The sequence below is a fragment of the Monodon monoceros genome, unplaced genomic scaffold, assembly GCF_005190385.1.
Source record: "Monodon monoceros isolate NGI ecotype Baffin Bay Population unplaced genomic scaffold, NGI_Narwhal_1 Super_Scaffold_9, whole genome shotgun sequence".
Taxonomy (NCBI): domain Eukaryota; kingdom Metazoa; phylum Chordata; class Mammalia; order Artiodactyla; family Monodontidae; genus Monodon; species Monodon monoceros.
This window is the reverse complement of record NW_021703786.1, coordinates 16,498,923-16,511,448: the sequence shown is the minus strand read 5'-3', so window position 1 is coordinate 16,511,448 and position 12,526 is coordinate 16,498,923. Positions and strand designations below refer to the sequence as shown.

General features: G+C 58.9%; 1 protein-coding gene across 2 annotated transcripts; it reads right to left on the bottom strand.

Annotated features, from left to right (window-relative positions):
* Positions 1 to 208: 208 nt before the first annotated feature.
* Positions 209 to 8,887, bottom strand: PPP1R1B (protein phosphatase 1 regulatory inhibitor subunit 1B). Of its 2 annotated transcripts, none has more exons than XM_029213123.1 (7): positions 8,389 to 8,883; positions 6,667 to 6,727; positions 6,363 to 6,385; positions 5,832 to 5,907; positions 2,491 to 2,688; positions 1,099 to 1,218; positions 209 to 1,006 (listed from the first exon to the last, which is right to left on the bottom strand). In XM_029213123.1, exons 1-7 carry the CDS (start codon positions 8,467 to 8,469, stop codon positions 957 to 959), a joined length of 609 nt encoding a protein of 202 aa, XP_029068956.1. In that variant the 5' UTR covers positions 8,470 to 8,883; the 3' UTR covers positions 209 to 956. The 2 variants fall into 2 exon arrangements, with proteins under 2 accessions (XP_029068956.1, XP_029068955.1); XM_029213122.1 differs by having other exon boundaries at positions 210 to 1,006; positions 5,832 to 5,910; positions 8,389 to 8,887.
* Positions 8,888 to 12,526: the final 3,639 nt, after the last annotated feature.

Below are 12,526 nucleotides of genomic sequence, written 5' to 3'. Positions count from 1 at the left end.
CCTCTGCCTCTTTCAGCCATCCTCAGCAGGATCTAGAACTCCTGTGGTCCTTCCCAAGAGGGCTCGGAGCTTGTCAGCAGTCAAGCCTCCAAACTAGAGGACTGGACACTAGGGTCGAGGACCTGACCCTTGGATGACCACCACAGGGTTAACAGGGAAACCTGTTACCTCCTCCCTCTCCTTTCCCCCTGAAAGAGAAGTCTCAGCAGTTATTTACAAAGATTTATTACAGCATGGGAGCGGTTCAGTCCTGGAGTCAGGGAAGGAGGGAAGGGGGCAGAGCAGCTGGAGGACAAGGAGAGCCTGGCTCCCCCACCATGTGACCCCCTAAGGACTTATACTAGGCGGCATTCCTGGCATCAAAGCACAAACAAAATGCAACAAAGCAGCCTCTGCCAGTCCATCTTCCAGGCACCCAGGCTGGGGAGCAGTTGATAAGGGGAAGAGTTCCAAAATGTTGAGGCTGTGGAAAGGATGCCTGAATCCTGGGCCCTGGTAGAAGCCAGTGAGAGGGGTGGTGACTTGGAATTCCCCAGGGGATGGAGAAGGATCTGTGGGCACTTAAAGTTCTCAGTACCCTCTTTCCCCAGATCTTAGGGTCCTGCCCTGTGGGTTTCCTGTGCCCAGGGGAGAGGGTCTGGGGAGTAGACTTGTGAAGGATGAACCTTTGTCCCCCATTTACTGGATTTCCCAATGCAAGCTCTCTCACATCCCACCACCCACTGGGTGAATGGGGGAATGACTGGCAGGGGTAGGCATCAGGCAGCAAGTGCCCAGGGACTCTGGGCATCAGCCAAAGGTGGGCAGACAAGCAAACACAGACCAGCCCTAGTCTTCTAAGTCAGAAGCCGCAGCCCTAGCAAGTGAGGGGAAGGGTACAAAATAGGGTGGGGACAGAGTGGGTTTCTGGGGAACAGCAATGCCCTCGCCACTTCTGGGAGATGCAGGGCTGGTGCCTATGTGCCAGGTTCAGGGTGAGCAGGGCGCTGTGGCTCCTCCCCAGGTTCTGCAAGGCAAGCAGATGGACTTAGGGTCTGGCCACGCCCACCAATATCCCAGCCCCGCCTCCCAGCCCCACCCACCCCCCCCAAACCTCACCATTTAATGCCGGATCTTCCACTTGGTCCTCAGAGCTTCCGTCTCTCTGGGGCTCATCCAGAGGAGGCGGACGCTCCCAGGGACCCTCCAGACCTTGACCAAAAGTAGTCTTCTGCCCAGCTGGGGACGGGAAAGAAGGGATAAAAGCACAGGCTCTGAGTATCCATCTGGCTGTCCTGGAACAGGAGCCGAGTCTCTCAGCCGGCTGTGGCTAAGCCTTCGGAGGGTATCGTGGTATAGTGGAGAGAGCACTGGACTAAGACAGCTCTTGCAATGACTAGCCATATGACTTAGATAGGTCCGTTGTTACCTCTTTGAAGGGGATGGTAAGAGGGAAATTGTGTAGACTGCCTTACATAAGATAATAGTTAATACCCTGCAGCCCAGCGCCGGCACTTAGGAGCTGCTCCAAGATTGGTCATCCTGTCATTTGACTCACTGCCCTGCTGCTTTCCTAAGGGAACAGTCTCCTCTCACCTCCTCTTCACCTGTTCCAGCTGGAGATTTTGCTCCCATGACCGATGCCCCCGCTGCCAAGGCAGAGAGGAGGCCCACGCCATTTTGGGGGGAGGTGCAAGGGATGGACACTTCAAGCAGGAGTGGTTGGCTAGTTTTCATCTCCATAAATAATGGCACCAAAACGTTTAAGGTGCACTGGGAGGGATAGATGTGGATGGCCTGGGCCTAGAAAGAACAGTCCTGGGAGGGCTGAGATCTTCCTGCCTAGGAATTCTCTGGGCCTTGGGACTCCCTGTGGAGATTTGGGGATTTGGGGTCTCTAGCTCTGAGGCCCTCTGTGTAGGTTTCATGCCCCTCCCTGGCCCCTCTCTTCCCAGGCAGCTGGGGTTGGAGCTGCAGCCAACGCAGTTGGTTCTTGAATCCTACATTCTCCATCTAGACACTAGAGGGCACCCTCTCACCTCCAGCCTAGGAAATACAAAAGGGGAAAAGAGCCACAGGTTCCTGGAGAGGACTTATCGACCAGCCCTGTGCCCCCCAGCAGAGACCACATCCTGTGTTCAGAAATGCAGGTGATGGGGCACTGGATACTCTTAGCCCACTATCCCCCATCTCCTTGCACCTCCCAACTGCTGTGGATGGGAAGTCCTTTCTTGGGTCTAGCCTCAAACCTCAGGTGGCCTTGCCTTAATTCTTAGGGAAGAGAGGAATTATTGGAGGAAACCTGATTGGGAGAAGGACTGAGTCAAGGATGGGAACAGCCCAGGTGTCAGGTAAGGCTGAGTGCAAGGCATCCTGTGGGATGAGAGAGTGGGGAGGCCCTTTACATGTGTGAGAAACTGTGAACCGGGAGGGGGTGTTCCAGGACACTCAGGGAGGATCCCACCTAATCTGTGGTGGTGGAACCCAGGCTTCACAGCCCGTTCAGCTTACCAGACCCCCTGCCGCCCTTCAGGATTTCAGCCTGGCTGTCCTCGTCCTCCTCCTCTTCTTCGTCCTCCTCCTCCTCGTCCTCCTCTCTTGGGTAGCCCAGCTCCCGCAGCTCCCCCAGCTCATCCTCCTCCTCTGAGGCCTGGTTCTCACCCAGGTTGCTGATGGACTGCAGGTGAGACTCAGCAATGCGCTGCACAGCTGGCACAGGGGGACCGGGAAGGCAGGGCTCAGCCAGGCCCAAGAAGCGGGAGAGGCATGTGGGCCAGTCCCCAGCCTCCTTCCTGTGGGCCTGGGGCAGAGCTAATCCCCCACAGGGGTCTAGTTCAAAAGCTAAAAGCTGCAGGTCAGCCTGCTGGGGGCCAGACCAGGGCAGAAGCAGCAGGGGGTAGCCTCTTGATCACATCTGGCTCCTAAGCTGTCCAAAGGTGCTGCTCTCCCAGAGGCTGGCACCAGGCAGCTCCTGCCAAGCCGGACAAGACCAGGCGGGTACAGCAACAGCTTAACATTCCCTGGCTGGGGAGCTTGTCCACCAGCTACAGCCCCTGGAGAAGGCACAGGGCCCGTGGGCCAGGCCCTGGGGGATGTGTCCCTTTCAATTTCTAGGGGAGTGCCCAGCCTGCTTAGGGCTCACTGCTACCCCGATCCTGCCCACCACCCCATGCTGGGCTTGGTCCCCACTCCCCGGCACTGCCCCATCGTAGATGCTACTCCACACACCCCTGCCCTAGGCTCTAAGACGTAGGAACAGTTCTGAGGCTGAGGACATAATAGTCTGCAGCCAGTGAAGCCCGTGCCTGGGGATGCGGTGTGCTCAGACGCGGCCCCCACAATCTTGACCCATATCCCCAAGCTTCAGCTCCCTCTGCGGTGACCTAGAAAGCAGTGAACGCCACCCACCCCCCCAACGCCACCAAGGCCTGCTGGGATAGGACCTAGCAAGGGAACAGTGTGGGCAGCTGGAGAGAAGTTTCTAAAAGATGGAAAGGACTAGGGGGTTAGGAGAAAGGGGCCAGGGCTGGGGGACTCTGGGAGAACGGCAGGGGTTGGGGGACCCTGGGAGGAGTGGCTGGGACAGAGGCAGCAGGGGGGCCAGGAGCTGGTGGGATTTTAGAGCATTTGGGTCACTAAAGTCAAGGCCCAGAGACCAGGTGCTGACGAGCTGGGCCCTGCAGTTGCTGCAGCTCCTCCTTGCTCCGCAGGCAGCCCCTCCCCTCAGAAAGCCCAGAGGGGGCAGATCCAGGCTGGAAACCTCCAGTGTAGGGAGCAGGGCACCGCTCTCCTGCCAACTCAGGGCCAGGCACAGAGGGTGCATTGTGCCTGCCCGCTGCCCTGCCTTGCCCTGAGCTCCACCCGGTGCCTCCTGCTGGCTCTGGGCAAGCTACCCAGGCAATAAAAGTGCGATAAATTATCCCGCCCTGTCCTTGGGGAAAGCTTCACCTTGAGGCAAGTGTGAGAGCTCGGCCTTGAAGAACCCCCTCAAGCCAAGACTCAGTGTCCACCCTTCCTTGAGGGCCCTGAGCTTCTCCACCTACAAGCCCCCCACCCTGCCAGATGCTTTCCCTGCCCAGAAAGGAGTCAAAGCCTATAACACAGTGCCCTGCAGGTTCAGAAGGGTCCTCTGAGCGTTGGGGAAGGGAGGAAGGGAGGAGAGCAGGTGGCAGCTCGAGCAGCCGGGGGCGGAGAGTTCAGTTCTTCAGTTCGTGAGCCACAGCATCAACAATAGGTGTGCGCAGCCCTGTGCTGGCGCCCCGTGAGCCTCCCGCGTGCCTCGCCTGCCTCGTGCCTCGCAGGGCTCTCTGGGGTCTCCCCCTCATCCTCCCAACTGTCTCCTAATCCCTCTGTCTCCAGCTCTGGGAACCTGAGTTCCCCCGACCCAAGAGGCCCTTTTTAAGCTCCAAGGTCCCCCGCACAGCCCCCGCACCCCTCTCCTGGCCCCTTTCCACCGCCCTGCCTCTCCCCACTCAGACCCTCCTTAAGTTGCAGCCCAAAGGGGCCACGGGGGCAGGGGCACATTTCTGGCATCTTTTTCACCCCAGCCCTCTGCCCCTCGCTCACAATCAAGAGTCCAAGGGTGGTTCTTCCCTCTCACACGCACTTGCCCCCAGCCCAGCCCAGGATGGGGAGGAGAGAGATTTCTCATATTCTCTCCTGAGAAGATGCCACCTCCTCCCTCATGCCTGCTTCAGGGGCTGGCCTTCCCCACACCCAACAGGTAGGAAGGCCTTCCAAAAGCTGAACCCACTGCCCGCTTGCTGTCCCTGCCTCGTCCTGTCCTTGAGGAAGAGAAAGGGCTCCTGCCCTTCTGGACTCTCCTCCCAGTCTCTCTGCTCCCAACCTTGGCCGGCAGGCTGACAGGTGCACCTGTTGACTTGGCCGTTCACTGGGAAATCATTAAACCCACCCCAGAGGGAGCTCTCCGCACACCCTTCTGGTTCCTTCCCTCCCAGCCTCCGTGGGAGGAGGGGCTGGCCAGGCAGGAAGAGCCTCAGGTGGGAGCTGAGGTGGGTGTAGGAAGGCATCCTAAGGCTTAGTTAGGAAGAGACCCTCCTCACACCCCCACCTGTGCCACCTTCTCCTCCAGGTGTATCTCCTCCAGGTGTATCTCCCCCAGCTCCCCACTGGAAGCCAAGTCTCCAGGCCGGCCCTGAAGACCCCTGTGATTTCACACCAGCTTCCCTTTGCACACCTTCCTCCCTCTCCCTGGAATGCCCCTCCATGCCTGGCCTGCCTGTTGAATTCTTATTCAGCCTTCCCATCCAAGCTTAAACACCCTCTCCTCTGTAACTCTCCCTGACCCTTTGAGGTGAAGGGCCCCAGGAGGGCTGAGGACAAATCTTACTCTTATTTTTGCCCAGCACCCACCAGGGGGGCCTGGCATACACTAGGTGTTTGATAAGTGAGTACTATAGGAATGACTTGCCTTTTGGTATAGAAAGGAGAAGCAGGAACATCGGTGTGCAGACCTGTGCAAATGGCACGGGAATGGGAGAGGAGAGCAAGGGGTGCAGCCCAAAGAAGGTGCCCTTCGGGGAGAAGGAGGGGGAGGTGGTCCAGTGCATGCTTGCAAAGGAGGTGCAGAGCCGATGCCTACTTGTTACGTACCTCTTTTCTTTCAACCCCACAACCTAATTTTAAGACCCATGCCACCCTTTTCAGCCCCTGGGCTGCTTCTTTTTACAAGGCCAAATTAAGAAAGAATTGGTCTCTAAGTAGGGCTTGGGGTGGGTACACAAGACTATCCATCCCCACCAACAAAAGCTCAACATGTCACACACACACCCAATGTCAGCCCAGTTGCAGGGGTCAAGGGGACAGCCCAACTGATGAGTGGGAGACAGTACCTTTCAGCGAGGGGGGTGTGTAGGCACAGGGGTTGGGTCTCTTCGACTTGAGGTGGTGCCCCTCTCCTGAGGCTCTCTGCTGGGGAAGTGCCAGGTTAAATGGGCTTACAGAGGCCCCTTTCCTTCACCCTCCCTCCATTCTATCCCACCAAGGCAACCCAGGCAGACTGGTCTAGCCTCTGTTCTCAGGTCCAGGCCCAGGCACTGCTGCCCCTCGGGTCCTGCACCTCCTGCACCGAGGCTGAGGCTAACTGGTGGCTTTGGGAGGGACTCCATAGCCATGGCCTGGCTCAGATCAGGACCCTGCGTTCTGGAGGCCCAGCCTGAGTCTGAGCAGAGGAAAGACAAGGGCAGAGGAAAGACAAGGGCAGGGTGTTGGCGGCACCCTGGCACCAGGCACTCTCACTGAGGTGCCAATTGATATGCTAATGTCCTCCTGGGTGGCACCGTGTGTTAGCTGGGAAGTAATCCCCTCCAGCCCATCACAAAGGGCCCTGGCATCCCTCCTTCCAGCTGCCCCTGGAAACTCACCTGGTGGGGTGAGGCCTCCTCCTCTGAGGGAGGCCACCAGTGAACCGAGCCAGGAAGAAGAGAGAAGAGGGAGAGAGAGAAGAAAGAAGCTGAATTACTTTCCCCAAAGGCTCAGTCTCTGTGCCCTTTCCCTCCTGGTGTTGGGAGGTGCCTGGTCAATAAATGAACCCAATGGAGTTGGGCTCCCAGACCTTAACCCCCCCATCTTCTGCTCAGTCTCCTACTCATGGGACTTTGGCAGGGGCCCCAAGAAGGCATCAGGGTTAGGAAGGGGCCAGCACTAGGGGGCAGGGTAGGGGCCCACCTGGCGAGGAGTGCTCTGAGAGCCGAAACAGCATGGCAGGGGTTGGTCTCCTGCGCCGGATCTAAGAAGATAGAGAAAGAGATGGGGAGGAGGAGGGGCAGGACAGACACCTGCAGCCCACTCCCCACCCCCTACCCAGGCAGCAGGGAACAAACAGTGCTTTGGAGTCCCCAGGGAACCTTTGAATCAAAGCCTGTCAGAGCTGTAAGGAACTCCATAGCTCACCCAACCCCTTCATTTTACCAAGGTGAAACCCAAGGCTCAGAGAGGTTCAGCAAAGAGCTCAGAGTCACACAGCATGCCAAGGCAGGGAAGGGACAAGAAAAATGCATCACTGGCTCCCAGCTGACGCCCATCCCACTCCATGGCTACTCCAGAACTGCCACCTCCCTTTCTGCCTTCCCCTACCAAGGCCCTTCCTCTCTCATTTTTGAAGACATCAGACCTCAGGACCTGAAGCTGGCTGTGGAAGATGCCCCATGGGCCATGGCACCCACATGGCCCTGCCTACCTAAGGTCAGCTCAAGGGCTCCAGGGAAAGTGGATCCAGTTGCAGAGGGAGGCTGAGCCTGGTACTGCAGGCACCTCCAACCTCACACTGAGGCTCAGGTGTGGGTCTGACCCTCAGACCCACAGGGGCCTGGGTATGGTCTCTGGGGGCCTGGCTCTGGGTCCCTCTAGCAGTATCTCTCAGGCTGCAGAACTCTTCACCCAGTCCTCATAAAAAACAAAAAGTTGCCCTCCTTGGTACATGAGCCAAGCTGCACCGGGGGGTGGGGGGCGCACTGAGCACTCCTAGTGACTCCCCCGCCTTCCCCCCAGCTTGGCAATCAGACCAACTATCAGTTAATTAGGTCCCCTCTGAGCTCCAGGGAAATGCACAAAGAGAACCAGGTGAATTAAGCTGAAACCGCCGCCTCCCTCTGCCAAGCTCCCAACGCTGCCCTCCAGACCAAAAGCTGCTTGGGCCAGGGACCCAACCCGCCCCCATGGCCGCCTAGCTCTCCTCAAAATGACTTGGCTCTACTCTCACTGCGCTGTGGGGTGCCAGCTCCATCTCAGCAACAAGTGAATGGCTAAGTTGCGGGGTGGGGGGCAGAACCCTCTTCTCTCCCTCCATCACATCCCACCCCCCACCCCCACCTCAAGCCGTTGGAGGCCTCCAGTCCCCAGAAAGGCTGTCCAGAGAACTCAGTTGTCTGTGGGAGGACTTCTGGCTTCTGTGATGACTGGTCATCATCCCCCCCACCCTTGTTGCCATGTTGTGGCTCTGTCTAGAGGTCAGAACAAGGTTCTGGCGACCCCAGCCCAGGCACGCAGGGTGGAACTAGACAGAAAGCCAGAGCGTGGGGCAGCTGGGCGGAGGCCTGCTCTGTGTAATAGGTCAGTGTACCATGTTTCTCACATCTGAGCGGCACCAGTGGTCCGCGTGGGAGTTTAGGGAAGGAGGACACTGTGCAGGGTCCGGAGGACCGTCTGCCCTCCCTGGGGCCGCCCGGGATTCTCCCGCCCCGGGATCAGGACCGAGGCCCCGGGGGGAAAAGTTGCACGAGTCTCCAGCGAACTTCACGCGCTGCCCCACGTCCCCGCCGCGTCCGAGGCGGGCCCGGGACTCCTTCGCCCCCGTCTCCCAGGCCAGTTCAGACCCCGGAGCGCAGAGGAGCCCGGGTGTTTAGCGGGGGTGAGGGGGGCGCCGCCGGGGCTGGGGCGCAGCCCCCTTACCATCTCCACCTGGCGGGGGTCGAGCTGGCTGGGGGGCGCGGGCACGGAGAACTGGATCTTCTTGCGGTCCTTGGGGTCCATGGCGGGCGGGTGGTCGGTGGGCGGGGCGCGCGCCGCGGGGTCCGGGGCTGCGGTCCAGGCGCGCTGCTCAGGGCGCCGCGGCGACAGCGGGCCGAGTGCGGCGGGGAGGAGCAGGAGGGCTGTTCACGCACAGATAAAAATACCGCGCCGGCGGGGGGGGGGGGCGCGGGGGCGGGGGGCGGCCGCCTGCTCGCCTACCCCGCCGGGCTCCGGGGCTCGCCCGTGCCTCGGTGCCTTCGCGCCCGCACCCCGGGCTCCCCGGCTCGCGGGTCTGGGTCCCTGTCTCTCCCCTCCTTCCCTCGCTCTCTCTCAGTGTCTCTCCGCCCTTCCTCTAGCTCCCTTGCTCCCTCTCCGCATGTCTGTCTCTCTCTCTGCCTCTGCCTCGCTCCGTCTCTCCGGGTCTCACCCTCCGGCCCCAGCCTTGGGGTGCCCAGCCCGTCCCCTCAGCCTGGGACTGGCGCCCGGGAGCTTGGTGGGAGGACTCAGGAGACAGGGGCCAATGAGCGCCGAGGAGCGTGTTCTCCCGGGGCCGGGAGGAGGGCGGGGAGTGTGAGCCAGGACGCGGGGAGCGGGCTGGGGGCCCCCTGCCGTCTCCCCAGAACTTGAAGCTGCATTATTGATGGAGTCCAGCAGGGAGGATAATGCGGGCAGGCCGAGGGGAGAGCAGCAGCGGGGACTCTGGCTTTAACCCCTTCCTGGTGTGGATACTTGGAGTTTCACGGGGAGGCCTGTGAGGTCGTGGAGAGAATACCACCAGCCTGCCACGCTGTGAATGGGGGTGTCCTAGAAAGCGAGTGAGCGTGGAGCGGGTTGTGCGTGGGAGGACACGTGTCAGTCATCATGGCAGGGAGTGTGTGAAAGTGAGTGCCAGGGGCCCTGTAGTGCCTATAGCTAGGGAGTGTGTGTGTGTGTGTGTGTATGTGGGGTGGGGGGGTGTCGGTGTGGTGAGAGTGTGTGCGAGTCTATGTGAGTAAGTGTGTCAGAGTGTCAAGGATGCGGGTGTGAGTGGCAGGGTGTGGGAAGACTGTGTGTGCGGGGGAGGGGGTGAGGTGGGGGAGGATGTCAGAGGCTGTCAAGGTGATGGGCAGGCTGTGCCAGCTTGCGTGGGGTGGGGGTGGGTGGGTACTGTATCCACAGCTCCAGCCTGTACAGTTGAAGGGGATGAGGCTGTGATCCTGGGAGCACTCCCGTGGGGGGCGGGGAATGTGTCCCTGCCGTGAAGTATCCTGGATTCAAGTGCCTCCCCAGATCTAACGTGGGGGAGACAGAACCAGCCTGGGGGAGATAAAGTTGGGGGTGTTGGGGGCCAGCCTGTACCAGTACACGTGCCATCACGTATGTGAGTTTGGTGCAGGAATAGAGCAGGGGGGAGAGGTGTGTGTGTGCTCGTTTCTGAGGTGTGAACCTCTCTCTCCCTGCAGAGGCGTTTGTGTGTGTCTCTGGAGGGGAGAAAGGGGAGGAGATGGCCCTGTGGTTTGGAGTGTCCCTGTTTATCTGTCCAGGTCCTGGGTATCTTTGCAGGAACTGGTGTTTCCCTCTGTGGGCCTAGGGGCGAGGGACTGAATGCCCCTCTGCGGTGACGAGAGGGTGTGTGTGTAGACGTGTACATAGGCATGTGTCTTCTTGGGGCTCTGTTTGTGTTGGCTCTCTTTTCTCCTGGTCACCCTCGGGCCTGGAACAGTCAGGCGTCCCCCTCCCCCCACCCAGCAACTTTTCCACTCCCAGCCCCAGTGTGCTGGGTCCTTGGCAGAGCGAGAAGGAGCAAGAGGCCAGAGGAATCTTGTGAAAATGGGGTCAGGGGCACAATGCAGTGCCCCAGAGTCAGCGCTCACTCTGGGGGTGAGGAGAGGGTAGCAGGAGGGCAGAGCTTTGCCCATGGGCACTGGAAGCCCTGGCTGCTCAGTGCCACTCCCCCCAGCCCCCAGGCCTGGCTCAAGTCCCGCTGTGTTTGTTGACTTTTATGCTTGTGGGGAAACAGCCAGATGCCAGGTTGCTGGCCCAGGGGTGTGGGCATCTCTGGCAGCCCCTGGATTGGCCCAGACCCCTCCTTCAGCTGGGTTACGGTGGGGGGCGGTAACGACCAATTTGGCAGTGTACATGAGGAGGTCCTGGGAGTCGGAAGGGGCACAGGAAAGGCATGGCTCAGGCAGTATCCTGAGTGGCCACTGGGCTAAGATGAGGCTGAAAGGCCTGTGGCTTCCAGTGCTGGGGAGGTGGGAAGGTCCTGGTTGGGATGAAGGGGACAGAGGACAGCTGGATGGGTAATGAGAGGACAGGGACAAGGAGGCATCACTACCAGTGGAACCTCACAGCCCATCCGAGCTGAGAGGGCCTTGGGGAACACAGCGGCTGAGGCTCCTTTGACCAGGGAGGCTTGTTCATAGAGCTTCTGCCAAAAGGATTGGAGCTCTGGGTGGCCCAGGAAAAGTTCCCCTGACCCAAGCTGGGGCAGCTGGTAACGGAGACTCTCCTCTCTTGGCTAAGCTTGGAAGATGGGGTCTTCAGGGATAGAGGGGTGGGTCTTTGCCCTCTTCCCCCAACCTTTGCCCAGGCACCCACAGCTCTGGCTGCTAAACCCTGGAGCCAAGAGGGACGGGGGAACCTCACTGACAGAGGAACAGTCACAAGGGACAGACAGGAAGGAGGAGGAAGGGAAGGAAGGATGACAGAGACAGGAGGTGAGAGAAAGAGAGGAGGGGGAGGTAGGAAACATCGGAAAGAAAGAGCGAGAAAACACATGTGAGAGATGGAGAGACAAAGGCTCACGACAGAGAGAGGCAGGAGACAGAGATGGAGAGAGAGTAAAAATAGCTCAGCATTAAGATAATTGCAGCTCACAGCTCTGCCCTCCGTTAGGAATTAAATGAGGTTTTATTACTTTGATTTTTCTCTCCTGGATCCTACGCGACTTCTCAAGAACTTGGGGAAAAGTTTTTCAGGTGGGCGGCCAGGTGGCGGGGGCTGCGTGGGTGACAGAGGAGGAAGGGAAAGGGACTTCTGGGGGGAGGGAGGTGTGGGCAGGGGCAAGGAGTGGGGAGGGGCTGGTGAGGATGGAGGAGCCCAACAGGGGCTGGGGGAGGTGGCCAGCGTCAGGCCCATCCCAGAGGGGTTGAGAAGCAAGGGGCCAGGGTGACCTCCATTTTCTCTGACTTAGAATTAATCATATGCAAATGAGATGTAAAAATAATATGCCACTCCTCGGTTACTCCTCGGTTATTATTCTTGAGTTAGAAACACAGGCGTTTGGGTCCAAGGAACAAATTCAAGACCTTGTTTGACTTAACTCCCATTGAACTATGGGTCTTCCTGCTTGGACTGACAAAGTTTGTCACAGAGTGTCTATTAATGTATAGTAGGTCTGAGCACAGTTATTTTGAGCACACCGTTTCTCCTCACATCATTGCCTCTTGCCTGCCACATTGTCCGGCATACAGGAGGCACGACATTCACCTTCTCTGGAAGTGTGAAGCCTTTGTTCTCTTTTGGGGAGGTGGGGAAAGAGTTCAATCGTGAATTTTCCCTCCTTTCTTCCAAGCAAGGTATAGCCTAGTGGACAACATAAACTGGGTAGATTGGACAGACCTGGGTAGGAATCTTAGCTCTGTAACTTACTGTGTGACCTTAGACAAATTCTTAGCCTCACCGTGCCTCAGGTTCCTCGTGTCTCAAAGCCCACCTTACATGGTACCTGTGACGATTCGAAGAAGTGAAACTAATGAAGTCCCCAGCCCAGTGCAGGGCTCCCCGGTCAGTATTCAATAAAGGTTCCAGCTTCTCTAGAGCGCTAGGAGTGCAGTTCCGAAAATAGCCAGAAGGTGGCGGAGTCGGCCAGTGTTTGGGCTGCTGCGCTGCTGGCACTGCGTGTCTGTACCTGGGCATCACAACCCTGACCTTGGCACCACGGAGCTGAGTCAAGCTGGCTGTGTTGGCATGTGGCAGCTGGAAGGGAGGCCCCCGGAAGCCCCTGGAAGCAACCTTAGAGAAGCCAGGGAGCGTTAGCTGGGCTCTCTGGGGCATCTTTCCCTGCCGCTGCTGATGGGGGGCGGGCGGGGGGGGG